Here is a 24,553-nt window from a genome sequence, read left to right on the forward strand (position 1 = left end):
TTGGATTAATTTGAAAATTCATTTTAGTGAAAGTGACGGAAGTTATTACAGCTTCAGCGCAACTGAAACTTGCCGACTTTTGACATCAGTTACATCAACTTCCGTTTCATTCAATACCAGTCCTGTACTATGCCTCTCAGGGTTGTAACTAGACCAAATTTAGTAGTGGGCAATCAATCAAGTTTTGTTGGAAGTCTACCGAGGGCAAGGAGATCAACAAAATTGTTTATGTTTAATTATGGCCCATTATTGCTCATTAAGTGGGGCCAGGTTTCCAAACTGTTTGTATCATGAAGCCAGGCAATAAGTTGAATGGCCTTTGGATTGTGTTCTTTCTCACTCCAGTGCCTTGAGTACCTTGTTTGGTAGATACGTGCACTATATAAGACTTTGATATTATTATTATCTGTGTCTCAGACCCATGCAAAGTGGACAATATTTAAAATCTGTGCTGGGCAGCATCATGTATTTTGCTCAGAGTGCTGGGCATAAATTGAGAGTCCTGGGCAGGCCCGCCCAGCACCGCCCATCGTTGCTATAACACTGATGTCTCTTATTGTCCAACCTTTCATTATCATCCACTTCGGCTTTGAATGATAAACCGGTGAGTGGCTTCTTAGAAATAAGATTTAAATTATGGGGGGCTCTAAAAAATGTCCACTGTCACTGTCGTATTTACACAGAGGTGAAAGGTCAAAAGGACTAGTAGAAAAGCAAATTCACTTGAGTTTCGCTGCTTAAAACTATTACATCATTCAATCAACCTGATGAAATTTCATGAGAACAGATGCGGACACTTCCAAGATGCATGTTATCATTGGCTTTTGTTTTCATACAACGTTATTTGTTTTTATTATTTTGAAATTATGTGTACACATATTTTTAAAGACATTTTGAAGACATTTTGACAGGAATTACCAAGTTGTCTGTACACAACACAAACAATAATACCTATGTTATTACACATCAATGGGATTTGCAGCTGAAAGTTGTTTAAGACATAGACAAGTTCAGTCCCCAAGGCAAAAAGAGGTCTCTTCTTTCTAAAAATCTCCACAGTGTTTCATACAATTAAAAAACAAAAAATACTGCAAAAACATTCATCACAACTTGGCAGATAAAATATTGAGGATTTGGAAAGACTACAGCCTCTTTAGCCTTAGAAGCCAAACTGTCCTGTGTATGTACATGTAGAACTATTTCAGGACTCCATGCACACTATACATGTTGGAGAAATTGGCTTCAGAACTAAACCAAATATAATTGCAGCTTTGGGGTCAGAGATCAAAGGTCGGAAGCTCCAGGTCATGAATCCTTCCAAAAGCGTCTCAAAGATCAAGTCTGCCCCTGTAAGAAAGAAAAAAATTGGAATTGAAAAAACAAAAAATAACACTTAGTCCGACTTTGAAAAAGATATTTGTTCGGTTGGGAAGGGAGCAAGAAATAAGACTTGTTATTTTGTTTTAATCAACAGCCTTCGCTAAATGGGTTTTCTGCTAGTCATCATCTTGCCCAACTGTTTTTGATGTGTACATGAAAGCTAAACAGCAGTATCCCCATGTCAGGCCTGAAAATTTACACATGTTTTCCACACTTTTATCACAAGGAAAGGATGGCGTTTATTCATTTTGGCCATAACTTGAGCCAAGGCGTACCTTCTGTCTCATTTAGTGGATGATGGACCTGCATCTTTGCTCTCTCCAGACTTTTTCCGCTTCAGGATTGCCTCTATAAGTCTGGAAAGAACAAAGAAATCAGGACCAAGGGCTGTCCTTTATCAAGATGTAGCCAAATCGTTGCATCAGTGCAAAAATGATGTATCTTGATTTTACACAAATGCTGTACCTCACATGAAAATGCTCCATGCAGAAACGCTGTATCTCGGCGCATACTTATCTTGTATGTACATCCGGACATTTTTACTTGATTTGTAATTTCAAAGGTAACTGCTATTTTTAGGAGACACAGCATTTTCAGTGCACTGACATGACCAACTACTGTGTGACTTCTTTTATAGTGACCTTTAGATAGGTATTCGTACATTGTATTAGTGAATTTTGACGGTCCCAACTTTTATCCGACGGGGTATCCCTCTATAAATGCAGTTATTTTTTAAAGTTAGCAAGATTTGGGATTGTAGCTACAAAAATTGGTTTGAAAGCTCCAATGTATTCATGCAACCTTCACACAATCACACTAACTGCAATGTTACAATGTTTTGCTCACCAAAGCTTGGAACAGATGTATCCCCTGCTTCCCCACACAATGTCCAGAAATTTAAAGCTTTAACAGAGACTTGAAGCGATTATACTTGAAACACTTGAGTCAATTATAACAATGCCTCTAATAATGACCAATGTCATACAACGTCCCAATCTCGTGCAATGTCATTATTGCCCAGTCATTATTATTTTAGTTTTCTTGCAGGGCTCTAAATTGACACTGGACCACAGGCCCGAGGCCCGTGACTTTAATGTCAGGCTAGTAAGCTCAAAATGGGACAAGCACAGTAGTCTTATGTATACCATCATGTCTTTGTGAACAAAGGTTGACTGTGAATGTAAGAACTATCTTTCAATTCTCTTTCACGAGTATCGAGGTACACTTGCACATTCACATAAATGAAATAGATCTTCTCCGAGTGCTTGGTGATTTTATTTAGACTCTGGTCCCGTACAAAATAAATTCTGGTCCAAAAAATAAACAGTTTAAGCTACAAGCCCTGCCCTGAAATTCCAGCCCAGTTACTGCAGACTTTGGAGTAACAAAGAATTATCAAATTATTGTTTAGATTTTTGTCTGTTCTGAGTAAGTTTAGTATTTTAAAATTATCTCTTAATATCACCTGCCAGGCCACTGGTGTTCTTTGCTCGTCAGTGGCACGTAGACCACACCCATTAAGTTCTTCTTTGTAACGCGGCCGTCTTGATCTTTGTCGTATTGTTCCAGCATTTGATTGGCGCCTTGGGGACCCACTGGGATGATGAGGCGACCACCTGGCTTTAACTGCTCAATAAGCTGTCAGTGACAAATAAACAACAAAATAAAAGCAAAAAAAAGTTATACCAATGTTTTAAAGATTTCCTCTTAACTGATTATACCAGGCATGCAACTCATAAACCGAACAAACAGAGGCAAATTATGACAAGCTTGTATTTTTATCAGGAACTGCCGAGTACAAAGCCAATATTTTGTTGAACCATGATATGCGCCCGTTTTAGAGGACGAATCAATTAATTTTAAGTAAGATGCACAACAAGCTTTTTTTTTTGCAAATTGGCTTGCAGCTTGAGCTAGATTGTGCATGTGGAGAACCCACACTAGAAATATTTTTGACTAATTTCAACAAAATGTTTTTGTTACTGCCCCACTGTTTATTTATACTAAAACAATCCCTACATTGGAGGTTTTTATTCAGCGGGAATTATTTGTTTCAAACAAAGACTTTTCAGGATTTGCAGGAATTCTTTTTGCTGCTTATTGCCCCAATGCTCTCCAAAAGATTGGGTAAGAGTGTTTGCTGATAATGGCAACACTGCCAACTAATATGTTTGTAGCATCAATTCTAAACTTACAGCTGGTGGTAGTAGAGGAGCTGCTGCACCTACATGAATCGCATCATACGGTCCTCCCTCTGGGTAACCCTTCCTTCCATCGCCAACTGCATGTTATGAATTTGAAGAAGAGGACAAATCAATCACTGCTATATAGCTAAAAGCAAATTTTGAATTTGGGTGGATAAAATGGTAGTTGAGGTTGCTGGGGTGAATTTTGGTGCCCCCATCCACAAATCTGTTTTAGCTTTGGTCATTGGATAACCGTTTTTGCATGCCAGGTCAGTTGCGACGACACAGCTGTTCTGACCAAATTGTAACCAAGTTGTTTGCTCAGTTTGGCTTGGTCAAACAAATTTTTTAAAACAAGAAACACTGTTTAATGTTGGTAATTTTGAAGACTAAGTTCCTTTGTTGCAAAATAACATGATGGTTGTGTTTTCAAGAGACGTACCTCTAGGTCTAGTTTTAAATTTGTATTTTTTTTTTTATTGGAGTAGAAACGTTAACACTTCTATTTGAATTGGATTTGTGTTTGACATTGTGGTTAAATTAGCCTATTTTACATGGATACTGCAAAATTGTATCACTGGATGCATCTTTGTGATCATAACCAATAATAGCAATTTTGGTTGAATTGGCCATTGATGAAACCGGCCAATCACCGAAACAGTTATTGGTTACAGACGCCAAAACACACCCTACACACAGACCTAAAGCACTCACCGACAAGCTTGACACGACCAGAGTCTAATAGATTTGAATGTTCCTTGGCTACATTGCTGACTGACCACTCAACTAACTCCTTAATGTGATCGATACCTATTACTCGGCCGGTCTCACCAACCTGCACAAAAGATAAAACACATACAGGCCTGTATGCTTTGCTTTTTGAAAGGGCAAGGGCACCAAGGCATTTTCTCCTTGGTAAAGGCATGGAGGTAGAAAATTGTACATTTCTACTAGAGCTTTTCAAGGGCACCAAGGCATTGACCAGGGGGCATGGAGGCAATCGCCTCTGTTGCCTCCATGAAGTATCAGGCCTGCACACACCCACTTCTAAGTATTGTTTTTTAAATGCCCTTCAAGTGCTGATGATGTTATCTATGACACACCACTTGATTGTTAAAAATAGTGCAGCCAGGAATTTTGCATTTATGGCGCTTGAAAAGCACATACTGATCCATGGTAGGCTGTAAGCACAGAATTCCGCTGTAAGCAGAGCCATGAAATTGGGCTAAGATGTGTCAACAGGGAAGTGTTATTGTTGTTAATAGTTGGGTTCCCGCAAACTATTTGAGCACATGTCAGAACTGCAGTCATTTATCAAACACAATTCTCAATATGAAAAGTCTCAATTATCGCGCACCACATCATGTTCCTATGGTTAACCATCATATTCATGTGGTTAACATATTGCGACCATGGAATTGGCTCAATACTAATACTCACCATTAACCCCATACAAGCTGTCAGATAACCACTTCCTGAACCCACATCTAATGCTGAGTTGCCTTCACCTAAATGATCCTTCAGCAGCTCAAGAGCATGTGCATGCTGGTGGGGAAGAATTAATACAAGTCAAAGTGTGGGGAACACTGAATACAAGTTAACAAACCAAAGTTTCAGGACCAAAATTGCAGTAGTTTTATGCTTCCGAAAGCACGATTGATAGTATGTTAATCATTGGTTTTAGATTTTCCCAATGTTGGAGTGCATAGCAGGCTAGTGCAAACTACTCTCGCTCAGTATTATTGGAAAAGTCAGCTTGATTTGTGGTAGTAAAAAATTATACAATAATTAGCTCTCCAAAACAACCCCTTTTTTTAAAACTTCAATTTGAAAATGGGGGCAGATACTCACCATGTGAGGTGCACTGATCGTAACAGCATAACCTGGATTTGACAAAGGCAGATGGGAAAGAGTCCCTGATTAGAGAATGTGATTCTTTGACCTCAATTAGAGCAACTCATCATCGCTGATTACTACAGGAGTGCATACTGTACGTCAACTTCCTGGATCCAACAAAATCCAACAGTACATGGTAGCTCAACACTTATGATGGACTTAGTTTATGATATTGGTTTGACAAGCCATTATGTGGTCTGCAATGAATCCATCAATATCAGGCAAGGATTCTGGATGACCTCAGGCCTGTAGGGCATATGCTTTGTTTTTGAAAGGGCACCAAGGCATTTTCTTGTTGGCAAAGGGCACCCTGTGAGGAAGTTGTAAATTTCTACACCAGGGGGCATCATGAATTATCAGGCCTGTGACCTAACTAAGGAAATCCGTTAACACAAGACAGCTTCTTTTAGTCAGTACCCTAGACACCAGCATGACACAGCACTCCCTAGATGAGAGGGGAGCCTGGGAACTTGAGTCACTCACCAATTCCTTGAGGGGAATCTGCATAAGGATCTGACTTGGTCTTGCTGTAGTTCTTCCTATCTACCTGTTTCATCGCATTGTGTACACTGTCCGTCTTAATGATTCCATGCTCTATGAATGAAGGGGAAATATTCTGAAGGTAAGTTGAAACTTCTTTGAACTTCTGCCAGCACAACATCAAACTTCTTTGACTTTCTTTATATCTGCTTATCTCAAGCAAGTTAGAAACATGTTGAACATTGAAGAAGGAGTGTAGGTTCGAATTGGATTGGGGTTGAAAAATGATAAACCATGGCAAGAGGGAATTTTGTGAAGTCTTTTGGTGGCCCACTGACCAGCCAACAACTGTTTCACTAACACTGAATTGTAGGCACGGTCGGGGGACAATCGGCATATCGGCATTAGCGGTAAAAGAGCGTTAGTTGAGAAAATTCACACGCAAAATTCACTTGATTTTTACTAAAAATCTGTGATACCTATTTTTTTAAACAATTCCAAGTGTAGTGCTATCTGCAACTTCTGAAGCATTAGATGGGTAAGTTTCATGATGCAGAACGTTGCAGATGGTTTTTCAAGGAAGCGAAAGGTTTCAGTGGTGCTGGGGCCAAGGTTACGGAGTGGACTGGACCAATTTATGGGGCTAAATGTTGTGGTGATGTGAAAGGGTGACAGCGGGTTGGGTGTGGATTGGGGGTCACAACACAACATGTTCAGTCAGAGCAGGTCAAGCAAGACAAGCAAAGCATTGGTCAATCAAATCTCAATACATCGACTTGATCAACTATAACATACGAACAACTTTCAAATTATGCATTTTTAAATGCTTAAAATAGAACAAGCGATAACTCACGTTTGAGCTTGTAAACAAGCTCTTCGTGTGTTGTTCCACTGGATCGCCACGCCATTGCTGATCGTGAAAATGGCGCCCCCATCGAAAAATAAACCACAACAAAGGTCACGGCGACAAAATAGAATCGCCCACTGTCACAAATGGGAATGCCTAGATTAAAATATGTTCTGCAAAATCAAATGTAAAACAAAATATTTATATGTATAGATATTTAATTAGGTTACAGAGTGAAATAACAAATAGAAGCTTTATTTTCACTTATTTATATGTAAAAATTGAGTTTTGGATAGAGAGTTCATGCGACCATCCCTTCTAAAAATAATAAATAGTCGTGCCTTATCAATAAATGTGTCAACGACAAACCATGGACAAACTAACCAGCAAAAGCAAGGAAACGAACGAACTGTAACAGGAATATTACAACAATTTTGTGAAAAGGGAATGAAATGGTGATACACAAACAATAACGGATGAGTTTTTAAATAGTTCATACCATTTTACACTTGTCTTAAAACAATAAACAGATTACCTTTGCCTTTTTAACAACACCATTGTGCATTCTCGCAGTGTTGACTCTAAAAAGGGTGAAACTTGATTTGACACGTAAATGGTTTTAAGGAAGGGGGGTAAAAAGTGGTCTATTATTATGATTTGCTGTCAAAAAATAGGTTGTTTTCGAAAAGAACCTAGTGTGAGATTGTTTTTATTTGCTGATGGACAAACAATGTGTTTAAATTAATACATACATTTATTTTAATACAAAAATAACTCCCTCGTGTTTTAATCGGAAATACACAAAAAAAGTAACCCCTCGTGAACTATGGTGTGTCCCCAGAGTGGATAAAAATAGAATACAACGTGAACAAATGCGAGCGTGTGACGCGTCTGGTCGTCGCGTGGTGGCGCCCGACTGCACTCTGCAAAAACACGACGACGAGAACAAAAAGTGTGTTCAGAAAATAAATAAATATGTGAGCAGACTGGATGTGGGAGAGGAAAATGTCACAGCATTTATAAAACGTTAGATGGTTTTGTCAGCTGATGAGAGGTAGGTTGACGAATTGTCTTAGACAGCTTCAATGTCATGGTCACATATTACTCATCTGTGGTGCTATCTTTAGAGGACCTCAGTGTTCTGTGGAAACTTGGTAAGATTTTTGCTTGCCTTGGTTGGGCTTAGGGGTTAGTTGGGGTTTTTGGTTTCATACCAATTGTAATTTGTATCGAGTGAACACTTCGATTGTACAGGAGGTCTTCTCTCCATCCTCCATGCTTGCAGTTGGACTGTCTTTTTATATTCTCTAGCAGGGTCATTCCTGACAGCGGACGCAAACGAGAAACGACACTCACGAGCTCACGAGTCAGAATATTGGGGGGGGGGGGCGTTGCTGAATACCCTTTTTTACTTTCATTTCACAAAGTCAAAGAGATGCTTTATTTATTTATTATTTAATTTCCATTGTAGCTAGATTTATAAAATGTATCTGATGCTTTTGGTTGAGCTAGCTGGGCCATGGGACCTGGGAAACCGGTCCTAAAAAAAAATAATAAAGACTACTAAGTAAGAGCATTCCGTGGTACGAAAAAGAGAGGCAAACAAAAATGCTAGCTAACAATCATTATTACCAAGGTGTCTGGTTCAGTTATGTTCGTGATTCTAAATACTCAATACTCATTTGTTTGTCGTCTACACATAAGTCCTCATAGTCATAGTCATTTTATGACATCCATTTCACAGCTAGATATGTGTGACTCATTCTAGTTGCGATAACGTAACCCTCCTCCCGACGGCCGCCAGGAGGAGGGTTACGTTATCGCAACTAGACTCATTCATGACGATTCACATTGATTCAAAATTAAGAATGCATGATTTTAAAACCAAACAATATTTATCTGAGCATCCTGTAGGTGCAACAATCGTAATATTTTATTTAATTTATAAATGAATTCATTTTTTAATTATCATAAAATAATCAAATCATAGCAAATTAATTTTAAGGCTTGACTAGTGGTTGGCCCTATAGTGAAACAGCTACAGTAATTATAGTTGCGATTCTTCGGGAGGACTACGTTATCGCAACTACAGTAATTGCTAAGTCTAATGGCCGCCGGATACTGTGTGAGGAATATAATTTGATATTATTATAGCTGCAGATCTTTTTGGCCTTGCCTCATCAGGACTCGCATTCCAGTCCTAGTTAATATGGCTCTTGTAATAATGAAATTATGTATGATTTTATGTGGCTCAGTGGGAGGCATGTGACAAATGTTGTATTGATTAGGCCATGAAATGTTTCTTTCAAAAAAATGCTTGCTTGTGATTTGTATACACAAGGTACAGAGAAGAAAGTACTATAATGAGAGAGTCTACTCAGGAACTGAAGGGTGTACAAATTTACTAGATCAAATTGTATGGAACTACAAATAGAAATTGTTATCGGAAACAGAGAAATGAGCCAACTACTTTTAAAGACACTTGACACTATTGGTAATTGTCAAAGACTAGTCTTCACAGTTGGTGCAAATTTGAGCTCAATGGGTCGTCGAAGTTGCAAGATATTAATGAAAGAAAAAACACCTTTGTCGCACCATGGTCACACGAAGTTGTGTGCTTTCAGATGCTTGATTTCGAGACCTCATATTCTAAATCTGAGGTCTCGAAATCAAATTCTGGGAAAATTACTTCTTTCTCGAAAACTATGTCACTTCAGAGGGAGGTGTTTCTCACAATGTTTTATACCATCAACCTCTCCCCATTACTCTTTATCAAGAAAGGTTTTATGAGAATAATCTTTTGAGTAATTACCAATAGTGTCCACTGCCTGTAAGTTTAAGACAGCAACAGTTTGCCTCCCTCTTCTTGAGTAAAGCCAAGAATATTTGGAAGATGGATTATTGCCCAATGGTCCCCTAACACATTATCCTTCTTCTTATTTGAGTTATAAATTGTATTTTTTTTTCTCGCCAGTATTTTGACCTTACTGGTACAATAAAGGAAGGTTAATGCTGTAATTCAGCATGCCTGTTGACAGTTTCATCAATAACTACCATAGTGAGTAGATAATTTGCACACTATTAAATTCAGATGATATCATTTTGAAAGGGAAGCAATCACATTTAAAGGTGTCTGTGTATGCATGTGTCCATGCAGTCCTTTTCTATGGTGGCTCCAGCTATTGTGTGGTCCAGTCTAGACACGTGTATACACTCAAATCTAAAGAGTCTGAGCGTGGTTCTTAGTGGAGAAATACTTAGCAGGATCACACCCCAATCTGGCCACTGATTCTCTGAATAAACCAGGACCATTCAAATAAGGTTTGTTGGCGTGAAAAAATAGGAAGAATTGTAAATATTTGGTGAGAGAATTAAAATTCCACAGAGCAAGGTCAAACGACTTGGTAAATTTATAATTTTGGGTTGCTCAAAGAAAAAATTGACAGCAACCTCCAGACTTAAATTATATGCCATTGCTCTGCCATTTAGGCGCTATCTAGCCCTATGATGGTGGTCTCCATTATATTTTGTCCATATTGTTTGGGGCTGCCAGGCAGAAGCCATTTAACCTTTTAACTGATGAATGATCAGGGACCACACCCAAGTTTGTTGTATGACCTAGGAAGCAGCAGAAGAGAAATCACCTTATCAAGGGGATGCGACTTTCCCTGGTGGTGTACTTCTTGATGTTTAAAATGAAATGAACCGGGAATATGTTGATGATTGGCCGTTACATAACAACTTTCCAACCGATTTTGCATTAGAAACACAATCAGTTAAAACAAATACCAGCTATTAACATTTGGAAATGGTTTGTTTCATCCTGAAGCGAACTGGTTGATGATTTGACAGCCAACTTGCAGGAGAAGTTTTTCTCTCATTTGAGGTTTTACTTTGTTCATTTACTCTGAAGAGAAGTCATTGTCAAAATTACTAAATGTAGATGAATATCAAGCCAGACTCATTTGAATAATATTCAATTAAACAAACTGCCTCAACAGGAAATTACATACATCTGTAATACATTTTGATGACTCAAAACTAATCAAATAGTTTTTTTTTTTAATACTACATGTAACTTCAGAATGCCATAACCCTTTAAGTCCCAAGTTACAAGAAGGCCCTATTGCACTGAAAACTAAAACACATTGACAATAGCCTAATTGACAAAAATTATTTTAGTTTATACCAGAAGCATACATGTACAATTTGTATTGTAGGCTACATGATATTGTTTGATTGTTCAGTCCTACATTAAGGCTCCTGCATTATGCACAATATAAATATATTGTATTATTATTGCACAATATTCTTGTTTGAGATTTAACTCGCCATTTTATTGGAAATAATTAAAATGCATTTAGGGTAGCGCGAGCGAAGCGTGGGTTTACAACTGATTGCGTGGTTATTATCCACATTTTGTATTCGGATGAATTGCTTGGACTGTCTGTGAATTACATAATACTGAGCTGTAATTGGTAAAAAACCCATTGTAATAATTGTCTGGGTATTGACAATTGTCAACCAGCACCTGTGGATGGTAGGCGGTAATTGTCCGGACATGAAGAAGAGTATTTGGACCGAGACATTTCAAAAGGCTCTGACCCTCATATCTACCGACCATAAAGCAAGCACTGACCATAACAAGAAGCCTAGAATACGTAGATGGATGTGCTGTACACACAGATCATAGAGCAAGGACCAGTCCTTGCTCTATCCTGTGCACAGATATGAAGGGGACCAAATGGTTTCAGTAGACTGAACATGTGTATCACACTAATTCACAGTGGGTGCGTTCGTTTAGCTCCCCTGGGTAGACCCCGGTGTGTGGCGTTTTTTTTTTTCCAGGAAAACCATGGGTAATTATCTGCACACTTTCGTCCTGGGAAAAAAAAAACGCCACACACCGGGGTCGACCCGGGGAAGTTTAACGAACGCACCCTTTATGTGTATACACCCACACCACCCTCTAGCTCTACAAGTGGATGTGAAAACAAGTTGCCATTTCATGAGGCCTTACAATCTGAGGCCTTACAAGAATTGGGTGTGAAGCTGCGAAGGCTCTGGGTTGAGCTTATAGCAATATAGATTGGAGTCCATCAAGCAAGATTTGCTCTATTTATGATACCAGGGATTTTATCCAGCTATTGTGCTTAGCAAAATATTTAGCAAATGTGTTGTGTTCACACTGAATGCTAATAATTGAGTAGCAAGTGATACATTTTGTGTTGCAGTTTGCTCTGCTATACAAGGAAAATCATCTCTGGACACTATAAAACATGGACGAAGGAAACCAATTTCGATGCTGCTATTGCTAGATGCAGCTACTACTGACCATAACAAGAAGCCTAGAATACGTAGATGGATGTGCTGTACACACAGATCATAGAGCAAGGACCAGTCTCTGTCTGAATTGTTGTCTCTTGTAATAATCTGCACCATGTGGGAAGGTTGAGATTTGTACTTGTGTTTCACAGGACAGATGTTGAACTTGTCAAAAAAACTTTCATTACAGTTAGACGCAGTAAAGAGTAAAGAGTAAAGACAGACATTTGGCACAGGATATGAATCAGGTTGGATTTGTTGCAAAACTACAAAGTTCACACTTTAAGAACATGCGTACCTTGCCAGGTTTGAATCTAATTTTGCTTTTCAATGATGAAAAGCAATTATCTGACACACAACTCGTCCCTTTAAACCAAGCCTATCAATTCTTGCTGTCTTGTGCAAAGCCCAGCAAAGAGGTGTCACAACACATTTGGGCAGCTAAATTCTGTTTACAGAACCACAGAGAAAGCCTCACAAATGAGAGAACTGAACTGACCTGTTGACATTTCTACCACTTGATCCCACTACCTTTTCTCTATGCTTTTAGTGCATGTCCCCTACTGGAGATTAACTTGTCACCTGCCCTTTTGTGCATGCAATCCCACCAATGATCTGGAGAGTGTGACCATCCATGGTGTGACCCATGTAAAATCTCAGTTGGCACTAAATTTACTTGATTGCACCATCATACAGCAGTAGCATCACAGAAAAGGATGTCCTTTCTTTATGATAGCACCAACTTTCTGGTTTTCTGCATGGGGGCATCGAATGCAGTAGTAGGATATATTATACACAAACCGATCATTATTCTGAAGATGGGGATTCATTGTTATTAAGTGAGTATTTTAATATAAATTTGTACTAAAAACCAGGTCACAGCAGGAGTTCGTAAAGTGTAATTACAAAAGCTCTTTAACTGTTAAGCTACGCAAACCCAGTAGCTTTCACAGTCACTGCCGGAAATAGAGGTCTGTTCTTGCATGAACAGCTGCTAAGACCCTAACCAACTGCTGTGTCCGATCACTGCTGTGACGACTTGACTGTGGAGATGTGGCATTCTCCTATTTGGCCTTTCGATCTTTGGTATTCTGTGTGAGATCGAAGATGCGCTCTGCTCAACTTGTGGAAAAGATTCCTCAGCGACAATGGATTGGACTTAGTCTGCTCCATTGATGATTGATTCAAAGGAGGCAGTGTTTTTACTTCTGAATCATATTTTGTAATACATGAATTTGTTGGATGGGTTTGGTTCAAGCTTTTAGAATGAGTTACATTATAGGCTGATGAGTTTCATAATTTATTATTGTTGTCATGGTGTGAGAGATACAGATGGCTGGGCTTAATAATGTAACGCCTCCGCTGTTACTCAGTCATGACTAAAATGGTTTAAAGGCACTGGACACGTTTGGTAATTGTCAAAGACCAGTATTCTCACTTGATGTATCCCAACATAAAATGCATTAAATAACAAATAGGTGAACACTTTGACTCAATTGGTTTTAGCATGGGGGTACCAGTACCATGGTTATTAATAGAAGTAGTAAGAGAATAATGCCAGAAAAAACACCCTTGTGGCACACATGTGTGCTTTCAGATGCCTAATAAAAGGCTTCTGGCCTGAAGTGTTTTAGTGTGAGAAATTAACTCTTTCTCAAAAACTTTGTTAAAATTCTCTTCTTGGAGATTGCCTGGAACTGGTTGCCTCCTGTAGATTGCCTTGTGTGACTGTGACATGACCCTAATAGTACATGTAATTGAACTACACAAGTGGAAGCATTAATACAATAGGAGACTTTCCAACGCTAGGCGGCAGCAGACATACCGGGTAAATTTCCATTGTTTACGTAGTTCTGAACATGCGCATAATTCTGAGAACAATGGATTTACCCGGTAAGTCTGCTGCCCTCTATCGTCCCAGAAAGTCTCCCATTGCTCTTGATGTCAAATAAAGGAAGTCATACTCTGAACCAGGAAATATATTACAATTATTATGTTGTTCCTGAACTACTGAATAAAAGTTGCAGCTAAAAAAACACCCGGCCAATACATGTAGTACATTGAGAATGAAAACAAATCAATCATTTTGAGTACTACGTCCGAGTCACCACCTTGATCCTTTTTACACTTATTTTTAAAATGTTTATACCAAGTTTTTAAGAAATGTCTGCCATCCATGAATTCATTAGTTGAGATAAACAAATTATGGCCCAAGTCAACCACATTGCAACTAATCTAGATACCTTCAGATAGTTTTTCAGCAGTTTGTTTATTATGAGCTCTAAACTGGTTGTAAAGAATAGGGTTGTTGGACCCGAAAAGTCGTTCAAATGTAAATATTTGGAATTTGTCCAAACTCACAAAAATGAACTTGAACCCTTTTGACCCTGTTGCTGTTTATTTTCACATTGGTGTCAAATTTGTGTGTTCTTGAAAGTGGTGCATATTTTCATCTACAGGCCCTGAGTACTCTTTTTGAACCATGTGAGCATGTTTTCAGCTTTTAGCTTCAAAGTTTATAAACAAACTTGTTTAAAGTATAGGAAACTATAAGTATTGGAAACTAGTATCCATAAGTGGTTTTGCTTTGCTGGGGAAGTTTTCTGAAAGCATTGGAAGCATTCAAAACTTGTTGTTTTTCTGGGAGGTAGTTTTCATTCTCATAATTAATTATCATATATTTTTTATTTTTTAGTGTTGCTCAAATCAGACTGTGTACATACACTGCGGAAAGAAATTATAAGTGGCCTGTACAACTTGTGTGTAAAAGGAACATTACAGAATTGGTTTTTGCTAACAAAACAGTTGCTGGCAGTGTAAGCACTTCATGTAATCCACCACATACATAAACTGACAAACTTGTAGAAGTTTTAGATCGATCGGCCATCTGGGTCACGAGAGAATAGTGAATAACCAGATTACAAATTTTGCATTGCATCGATGCCTAAATAAAAATGAATAAAACGCTCACTGAGCGACAAACTCCAAACGCGAAGTTAGATTATTTTGTCATCAAATATGAAATTTCAGACAGAAATATTTCAAGGGATGTTTTCAACTATCATCATCATTCATTTGTGTCATTAGACCGTGTAAGTTTTATGTAAATCTGTGATCTTCACGATTTTTGTTTCTTACCAATTCTGTAACGTTCCGTTATAGTCAGCCATTGTATACAATGCTTAACCCTGCATTATGCAGGACTGCCTTTCAATCAATTACAGAAAGCAAACAGAGTAAATAGTCCCTTGCCAATTTACTGAGGCAAACATGTAATAGTTGCCTAATGCTTATGCCTCTTACCTCAACATCATTAAATATTGATTCGTAGAAGGCCATATTCATTTGTATTATATGCACCTTGGTTGGGAACACTTGAAAACTTTTAAGGCTTTGTTAAATCATACAGGAAGTAAGATTCCAAGCATCCCCATGAAGCTGCATTGTCCCTTTAAATCAAGATCAGCCTCAGCAACGCCATAAAAACAGTTTAGGTTATCAGTTTCAATTTTGTCACCAGTATAACAACACCCTGTACAATAAAAATGTATCTTCCTCCTTGCAGGTTGTGGTTTCACCATGCCTTGAGAAACACCCGCTGCGTCTCAAATGCCCGCTACTCGACAAATCTGGACTCTACTGATGTAACTTGGGATTTGTGGGGTTGAGCTATGGAGGATAGGGATGGTTGCGATCAAGGTGATGACAGAGGCCAAGAGAGCCTGACAGCAGGGGCGGGGACGATGTGTACTGTAGCTGAGATGGAGGACGGCACAGCTGTCTTTATTACTTCAAGGGCATCCCTGGTGTCAACGGACAAGCCTGAGAGTAAAAAAGGTTTGTCTTGTGAAGTTTATTTATTTGTTCATTCTTGATGAAGGTTGTCCGTCAAATTGTGTTACAATTGAAATAAAATTTAAGCTGACAGCTGTCGTATTTGAGAGTGGGATGAACATTGAGTGCTTGCTTAGTAAATAACCTTTCCTTTTTTTCAAAGAAGCAAACTTTAAAAAAAAAACACCTTGTTCATAAATACTTTTATAATTAGCTTTGTGGTTGTATTTCAGTTTTCATGCATTGCCTCTGTGACTCTTCTCTTGACCTACACAAATATTGAAACAATTATAAAGTTTATATCAGGTGATATACATCATACACAGTCCAACTGTATTATGGGACCAAAACTGAAACCATAACTAAAAGGAATAAATTTGCATCTCGAGTTCACCCCCCCCCCCTCCCTCCCTAGTGGTAAAGCCATCCTTCGCACTAAACTGAATGATGCTGGTATGGACATGACCCAACTGGAGAATGTTGATGGAGCCCTTTGTTGTTTTAAGATCTGTGTTATGCATACAGTCATCAAGGCACATAAAATGTTAATGGTATTTATTGTACAGTGTTATAATGTAGAATCTTGAGTTTATCAGGGTGTTTATATTATTATTTTCGATACCTGTCAGTAGGTTCGGTGTACTGTATTTATACCAGGAAATATTACATTGGGATGTTTTTTAACAAGAGATAACATTTCCATATTCTCATCAAAAGTAACTGAAATTCCTTGGTCTCTGAGTTTGGGTTTATTCCTACTAAAAACATACAATATTCAAACATAACATGAACGTATGCGGGTTACGTGGTTACATGTATGCCTATGCCCTAAATGTACATATAGGCACTAGTAGTGCCATGTTCACTGTCAATTGTTTGAATACAAACTGTTCAGTTATGTGTGGTTATGTTGGCATGGACAGCATTGCATTTATTCATCCCCCAAAAAGTTACAAATGTCTGCCTTTTCACTTTGTGTACATTAAATCAGAGCCCCAATTTAAGCCAAGAAATAGATCACAGATCAAACTTTCTGTACATTACACGCTATATTTGATTCTGGAATTCTTATGAATGTATAATACACAAGGTTTATATCAATTGTGGTTCTCACCCCTAGACACGATGGAAGCAATCACTGGTTGCCGGTCACAGGCGCCACTGACCTCTTTCACGACCCCCAGCGCACCCTCATGATTCGTTTATTTAATGATATTGACGATAAGCCCACAATGGAACAGACGAATGTCATAAAGGCAGAGTCGGAAGTTTTTCAACTAGAACTTCAACTCTATTTTTAATATTTATTATCTGCTATTTCTGTTTACCTGATTGATCTAAAGTGTTCCCTGCTCGCATTAAGTCTTGTTTTTATAGTCAGTAATGCTCTGAGATCTCATATATCATGGTCATTTTGGGATGTGGTCAGCAGAAAACGGAAGGATATTTTTACTAAAAAGAAAAACACAACGGATGATGCTTCCTGAGGACCTTGGGTCAGCTGTCCTGGGTTCTGTTTAACTCTTAAATCCAGCATCAGCTTGTGGTGGTAAGTGCTGAAATAGAAGTCTAGTGACAGTATCAAAAAAAGTCATCATGACAAAAATACACAGATGGAAATAGTACACGCTTTGAATGAGCCATTGACAAGCTAAATTTAAATGTCTGCAAAACTACTTGCTTGGTCACTTGTTTTCCTAAGACTGGATTTGTTAGAGCAGAACAACTTTGTACAAAATTAATTGGCTATGGTATTGCTATGGTGTTTTTAGTTCATTGTCCAACCCACTTGTCTGATCTGTATACTTGTTCCAAGGACGGTGACGAATATGAAATTACAGAGTGGATGAGACCCTAGTGGGGTGAGCTAAGTTACCCTTGAACCCAGCAAGTGTTCCCCCCTGTACCATCCCAAGGGTGCAGCTTATATTATGAACACTGTGCTGTACATCATCACTCTAATCATGCTCTAATTAGTATTGTAATGCCTCAGCATTACAATACTATTTAGGACTCTTATCACTCACCATGATTTCGTGCAAACTTGAGCATTTCATTTCTCACTTTAGTAGGAGGAAACCTCGTATTGATTAGCACATTTTGTTAAAAAGTAAGTGTGTTCAAATGTACATGTACGTCAATGTGCCAAGTACGTACTTTAATATGCATCATGTATGACTCCTTAAACAATTAATTAATTTATAAGATAGATGGTCTTCAGTCGTTCTTATAGTGTTGGTTAAAATATATTTAGAAGTTTGAAAGCCACACCTAATAGAAAGTACATTTGGAAAGGAGCTTTGCCTTTATATTATTTGCTGGTGATTCATGATACAGTCTTAAGTGAATGTTTTGACTCTGAATTATAGCCTCCTACATGTAACTTGACGATTGTTTATCTCTCTTAGCACATTCAGAACATTGATTGGTAACAGCCGTTTCATAATGTATTGAATATCATGGCTCCATCATGATAAAAGGATTGGAACATTTGATACTATGTGAGTCTCTGTTAGTGTTAGTGTTATCCCACTGATGAAATCGAAGCTGACCAAAGGTTTTACAGATTTCCTCTAGTATTACATGCGCTTTCCCCTCTTGGACTCTCAGTATTACTGAATCAAAGTAGCTTAAATTTTAAGTTGTCTTTTGCTGAAACATTTTGTGGAAAATTTGGCAAACTACATGTAACTTCTAAAAGTTGGACTCGCCTGCTCACATTGTTGACACAACAAGCTTCCATGTTCTTAATTTATTTAGGAAGAAGTTATCTGCACTGCAGGTGGAATTGCTTTTCATAATATTAAAATCAGTTTTACTCAGAGTAAACTTTCAAGATTAAAAGTGGGCTAGATAGCTCAGTTATTAGAGCGTCAGCACGTTAATCCGGATGTCGTTGGTTCAAATCCCACTCTAGTCAATTCTTTGTTCAACCCCCAAAAATCAAGATAAAAAGCGGATAGTTCTGTGATAGCTATGTGATCTTGCCCTTTTTAGTTGTTTCTTAACAGATTGTATTCAAGTTGAACACGAACCTTTGAGTCACTCTAGAGCAGAACCTGTTGCATTGGTCACGAGCATCATATCCACTAGAGAGCACAGTTTCTTGTCCGGAACTTTCACCGGTTCAATTTTGTTTTCTTAAGGCCTTTAAAAAAATTTCTTTTTAATATTTGTTGAACTTAATTTGGAACAGACCTCTTGCATTGGCCTCCATCACTGGGGTAAAACAACGGAAGTGTGTATGCGGCGCGCACATCTTTCTTAGCCTATTAAAGGTTTTCATTGACTACATTACATGCAAGGGGTCTATAGAAAAGCACTAAAAGCTAGTATGCATTTGTTTTTCATAAATCTTCAAAAGTATGTGTTTCCTTCAAAAGTATGTGTTTTGGGAATAAAACAGTATAGACTTTTGGACTTTTTTTAGTCTTGGGGGTTTTAGGCCTCTAGTGCTAAACTTACTGGACTGTGGCCAGTGGTCGATTGGGTAGTTTCAGGCCTAGTGAGCTCTGAAAGGTTATCATTTGTGCATTATATTAAAGTTTGTGCACATTATTGGCTTTGGTTTGAATATCCTGGAAGCCAGGCAGTTCATGTTGGTGAAAAAAGATTTTGTATTTTGGAGCCCAATATGAAAAGTTGTCTCCCTCCAATCACATTTATAGGTACACACTTGTATGATTGAATGTTCTCAGAACTTGGTATGAAGGTATTTCCTATAGGAAATTCCAAAATGCCAACATTAATTAATGTAATCATAATTAATTAGAAAGACAGCAAACTAGATCACGGTCGTATTTTTCTTTTGCCCTCTCTTTATTGTGCTTTGATTTGATAAACCTACTCTTCCTGTATTAATCATCATAAGACATGACCTGGGTACCAATCACCTCAAGCCGAGTTGACAAGATCAAGTTTACGGGTTCCGTTTCCATAGCATTAGGGATTGGGATTGGATTTGTAACCGTCCGGTTGGCTGAGTTAGTCAGGAAGACGACCCTGGGAGGGGGAATGTGTCATCAGAGAGTGGGGACCGAACTGGAAGCCAAATATAGGACTCCACAGAATCGGTTTTGGGATGTTACGAGGAGGAGGTTTTCTGAGGACTTGTTGGACACCGCTTCTTCGAGCAAGATGCTGCAGTATGCAAAGTTTGCCAACCTGAAAGTGTTACTGAAGCACATTAATGTCAATAGAGATAATAACCCTCCCACTGTGGTTGCCAGTGGCGATTGTCATCAGTCAACAATGGGGAATTGTTATGGTTGTGGTTCTCGTGGTGGGTCCACCAAGAAGAGGTTGGAGGAAGACAGAGAACAGGTTCCTGGTGAGTGAGTGACAAAGTCAAAAAAACAATCGCAGAAATCAGAGGAGTTTTTTTTCTTCATCATGGGTAGACTTTTTGAGGAGTGATTGTAGTAAAGGATTTGTTGTTAATCTTTAGTAGATCCTTGTTTAGATGTTTACAATAATTATAGAAATTCAAAATATAAAGACTAAGAGTTGAAATAAAGCTTACTTAGTTATTCAAGTTATTCATTTCAAGTAAACAAAACTATTTGATTTCAAAGTCTTTCAGCCATGATGTACTTTTAAGTCATTTTAAAGAATTTAGTGAGTAGTTTTTGAAATTCAATCCTCACATGCAGGGCAAAAGTGTGTGAACCTTCATGTATTACTTGTGATATAAGCAACTATTCGGCATGACTACAAAAAAAGGTTGCCTTCAATGAAAGTCCATAACTGCATTGAATATGCATGATTTGACAAAATGTTTGAACTGGTATTTTGATTCAAGTGTTAACAATGAAAGCAAACTTCTAATGGGGGAAAAATAGGCTAATGTACTGTAAACATACTTCTTATCTGACTTACGAGGACATTTCATTGAAAGTGTTTATAATTGAATAATTGATGATAGGATTAGGCTTAAGTTGTGTTTGGGTCACATCCAGAAACTTGAAGAGGACACAAAGCCTGGTGTCCTCTAATGAACGGGACGGAGATCCCCCGAATCAATGCTCATTAGTTACGCTAACCGCTGTGGAGTCGTTGGGTTTATCCTGAGGGGAACGTGACATTTCCTAGAAGGGGCCTGTCGGTTTGGCTTTTGGAATTGGATGCGTGAGAGGAACGTTAGCATACAGTGGGAATCTTCCGAGAAATTTGTTTAACGTTAGACTCTGTAAGTGTAAGTTCATTTTAGTTCATTATAGTTAACTCTGTGTGCCTCGTTAAAAATGACCTTTTATCTAATAATAAGAACACCTAAGTTGGTGAAATGTAGATCTACTTGTCAATTAATTGTCAGTTAGGTTTACAGGCACTGTTGAGGAGAGACAGTTGACTGTATTTTTATCATTTACATCAAGCTTCAGACAGTACGAAATTAGTCGCATGCCTTGTATTGATTGGTGGTTGTTGTTGTTGTTGTCGCTGTCATTGTTGGTATGAATTGGGAATTGAATTTTCATGTTTTGTATGCTCGACATACAACATGTTCTCAAATTACTATTTGACTTGTACCTGTTTTTCTAGCCTGGAGTTAAAATTGTAAAGCTGTTAAGATTTTGCTTAGCTGTGTACTTTCCTACATTACATTTCGGTCGCATAAAAGAGTAATTGAGGATGAATTCAATTATGTTGACTTGGAAGGCGTTACTTTTCTATAATTGAAAGCTGAATTAACAGAGCACAATGTACAAGATACATTATTGATAACTTGGAGTGTCCGACAATTCCGGGAAAGAGCTTTGTCTTGGTTCGCTGAAATCTAGATCTTGAGGGTAGATGTACTTTCTGAATGACCCTCACCTGAACCAGGACGGAATCGTCTTCATTTGGTTTTGTCTCTTTGCGATAGGAAACAATCAATGAGACCTTGCTTCTGGCAATGAACGCTTTGTTTAAAATGACTCTGTTTTTTATTGATCGAGCGGAGTGAGTTCAGGTAATTGTTAGTTCATAATTTCCTGTTTCCACTCTTCACCTTACCTTTAAATAATTGTTAACTTTTTCTACGAAGGGGGTTTGGTATAAAAAAAAAAATCTTAACAGTAGTCCACTCGCCAAGCCCAAATGCTTGTTTAAACATCAAAGGAACAGTAAAATTTCTCTCCCAATATGGGTAGTTCATTTGTGAAAAGTGTCTCTAGAGCATATGAGCTAGTGAAGGACTTTTGAAATGACTCCATTGGATAGTTGTTGAAAATGGTAGGCCTAACCTGGCATGTAGAACAAAATCGGTAATCTACAACAACAGAAACTGTTTTCAACAAAATGACTGACTCCACACACTGCAAGAAAATTCTGTTTACTGTAAAGCGCCTGGGAGCATTTTTAATGGATTTGGCGCTATATAAATGTTTAGTATTATTATTATTATTATTATTATTATTATTATTATTACTTCTCAGAGTAAAGACGGTATTGATTGCTTGGGATCCTGGAATGTTTTTGGGAAACTCAACTCATGTGTGTATAAATCAGTAAATGTATGTCCTTGGAAATGGGACAAGTATGCTGTTGGAAGTTGAGCTATGATCTACTTCGCTTTTAGAATGATGCACACAAATTTGTATGATATTGCAAATTTTTAAAGGCCTGCTGACAAATTTCTCTGGCGCACAAACTTTTATTTTTGCACATTTTTCAAGATGCGCACACTTGGTCTGACCATAGAGCAAGGGTTTGACCAGTAACCCTGGACTGAGTTTACTAGATTGGATCACACGATCTACCTGTAAAAAAACATTTGGCTGCCCAAAGGGCCCCTCCTTTCATCTTCTATTGCAGAAGGAATATAATTATTATAGGCCTACACCCCCACTACCTGGTACACCGCCTGCCTGTCTTCGCAAGGTCATCCTCCCCCAACAATACCCAAAGAAAGTTTGTTTACTTGCTTCACATTGGCTCGCTCTCAAACAAATCTCAAGTTGTTTTCCTTGGACCCAAAAAGACTTCCAAGTGGGGTGGCTTAAGCCTTGCCATTGTCCACCACCCTTAATTTACCGAGGTGTGTGTTTGGGAATGACTGTGTGAATTTACCTCAAGCGGGTAGATCTGTCGTTTCCTACCCTGATTGGCCTCTTCATTGTTGGAAGGGTCCTTGTTGGAACCCCAGCTTTGGGTCTGTGATGAGACTAATGAGGGACAAGTTGTAGTCGTGTCACATCAGGACATGTCATTATTCATCAGTTTTTGGTAGCATCCTTGTGTGTCATCACTAAGGATCTTGGTGCAGAATGTCAAATGGTGCACATATGCTTCGTTTTGGAAAGGGCAAGGGCACCAAGGCATTTTCTCCTTGTTAAAAGGCTCCCTATGAGGAAATTGTAAATTTCTACTGGAGCATTTTAAGGGCACTAAGGCAATGACCAGGAGGCATGGAAGCAATCGCCTTAGTTGCCTCTGTGAAGTATTAGGCCTGCGTGCAGCTTGTCACTTGCTGAAAATTTATTAGAATGGATACGATAATGTCGCTTTCCTTGGCAGCATATATGAGGGAATGTACAAGTCTTGCCATTAGAGAAGACTGCTGGTCTTAACATAGAGCAAGGAATTCCTTGCTCTATGCTCTTAATCAATACACCATTGGTTAGGTTTGTCCTTGCTTTTTTGGTTACTACCCAGCAGGGCCAATTAACTCGCTATTTCAGTAGCCCACCATTTTTTTTCACTAGTCAATATTTGTAATAAATAGTGCGACTTTTCAACACTGAGCCATCCAACCAGACCACTTGTAAGGACTTTTGGACTGGAATTTCACCGAGGCCATGGTCTCCATTGCCCTGGTCTTGGCCTTGGCGCCCCTTCAAAAGTTTCCCATCTAGACTTTAAAGTTTTTCCAGTGGAAGTGCCCTTTTCAAAATGAAAATTGCCTTGCCCTCTCTAAGATGAAATCCCAGGGCCCCAGGCCTGAACTTACATTTGGCCAGTGGACCACTGTTAAGGGAGAACACTGTTTTAAAGGCAGCGTCAAAATTGGCGGCTAAGGCTATGGTTTTGACTGTTTTGCCGGGTCATCTGTAGATAGGACATCCTTTTGGCAACACCGGTAGCTGTCGCTGCCCATTCGGATATGGCTTTATGGAGACCTGTTTTCATTCTAAATACGCATTATTTCACAGATGTACAGTGAAGAATTCTTTCCAATTGTCTCTGTAATTATTGGTGCAGATTAATGTCCGATTCACTTAAATTTGCGATGAATGAAATCATCTCTTTTAAAAATGATTATTTTCATATTTGAATGTATCAGGAACATAATCTGGAGGTAAATAAGATATAAATTTATGGTTCCATAGTCCACCGTTTGTTTACACATTTATTGGAATTCTTGTCTTTGTTCCGTATACTTTTTAGTCAACTTGTTTCAGGCAATACAATATGTCCTTGTTATCCTTTATCTTTGATTTGTTTAGAGACTAAAAGTGGATCACCAGGGACACTATTTTGTATGAAGTGTTTACACTTTTGTACATAAATGACAACTCCGGGGGAAAAGATAATAACAAAATTTGTAACCAGCTAGTTTAAATTGTTTATCATAAACTTGTAACACTTGCTATTCCTGCGACCCAATCTAATAACAGAGAAG

At 38.4% G+C, this 24,553-nt stretch overlaps 2 protein-coding genes across 5 annotated transcripts in view; one reads left to right on the forward strand and one right to left on the reverse strand.

Annotated features, from left to right (window-relative positions):
• Positions 1-452: 452 nt before the first annotated feature.
• On the reverse strand, positions 453-7,385 carry LOC117292282 (protein-L-isoaspartate(D-aspartate) O-methyltransferase-like). 2 transcript variants are annotated; one of them, XM_033774285.1, is made up of 10 exons: positions 7,325-7,385; positions 6,796-6,962; positions 5,946-6,056; positions 5,418-5,449; positions 5,007-5,111; positions 4,281-4,401; positions 3,576-3,661; positions 2,846-3,018; positions 1,656-1,736; positions 453-1,347 (listed from the first exon to the last, which is right to left on the reverse strand). In XM_033774285.1, the coding sequence occupies exons 1-9, from the start codon at positions 7,345-7,347 to the stop codon at positions 1,664-1,666; spliced, it is 891 nt and encodes a 296-aa protein (XP_033630176.1). In that variant the 5' UTR covers positions 7,348-7,385; the 3' UTR covers positions 453-1,347; positions 1,656-1,663. The 2 variants fall into 2 exon arrangements, with proteins under 2 accessions (XP_033630176.1, XP_033630184.1); XM_033774293.1 differs by lacking the exon at positions 1,656-1,736.
• Positions 7,386-7,773: 388 nt separating this feature from the next.
• LOC117288707 overlaps positions 7,774-24,553 on the forward strand; it is a 68,909-nt gene continuing 52,129 nt past the window's right edge. For 2 of the 3 annotated variants that reach the window (XM_033769561.1, XM_033769564.1), the window contains exons 1-2: positions 7,774-7,843; positions 15,680-15,951. In XM_033769561.1, the coding sequence (XP_033625452.1) occupies positions 15,786-15,951 (166 nt within the window). In that variant the 5' untranslated portion in view covers positions 7,774-7,843; positions 15,680-15,785. The other variant, XM_033769562.1, reaches the window with a different exon arrangement.

The sequence above is a fragment of the Asterias rubens genome, chromosome 1, assembly GCF_902459465.1.
Source record: "Asterias rubens chromosome 1, eAstRub1.3, whole genome shotgun sequence".
NCBI classification, from domain to species: domain Eukaryota; kingdom Metazoa; phylum Echinodermata; class Asteroidea; order Forcipulatida; family Asteriidae; genus Asterias; species Asterias rubens.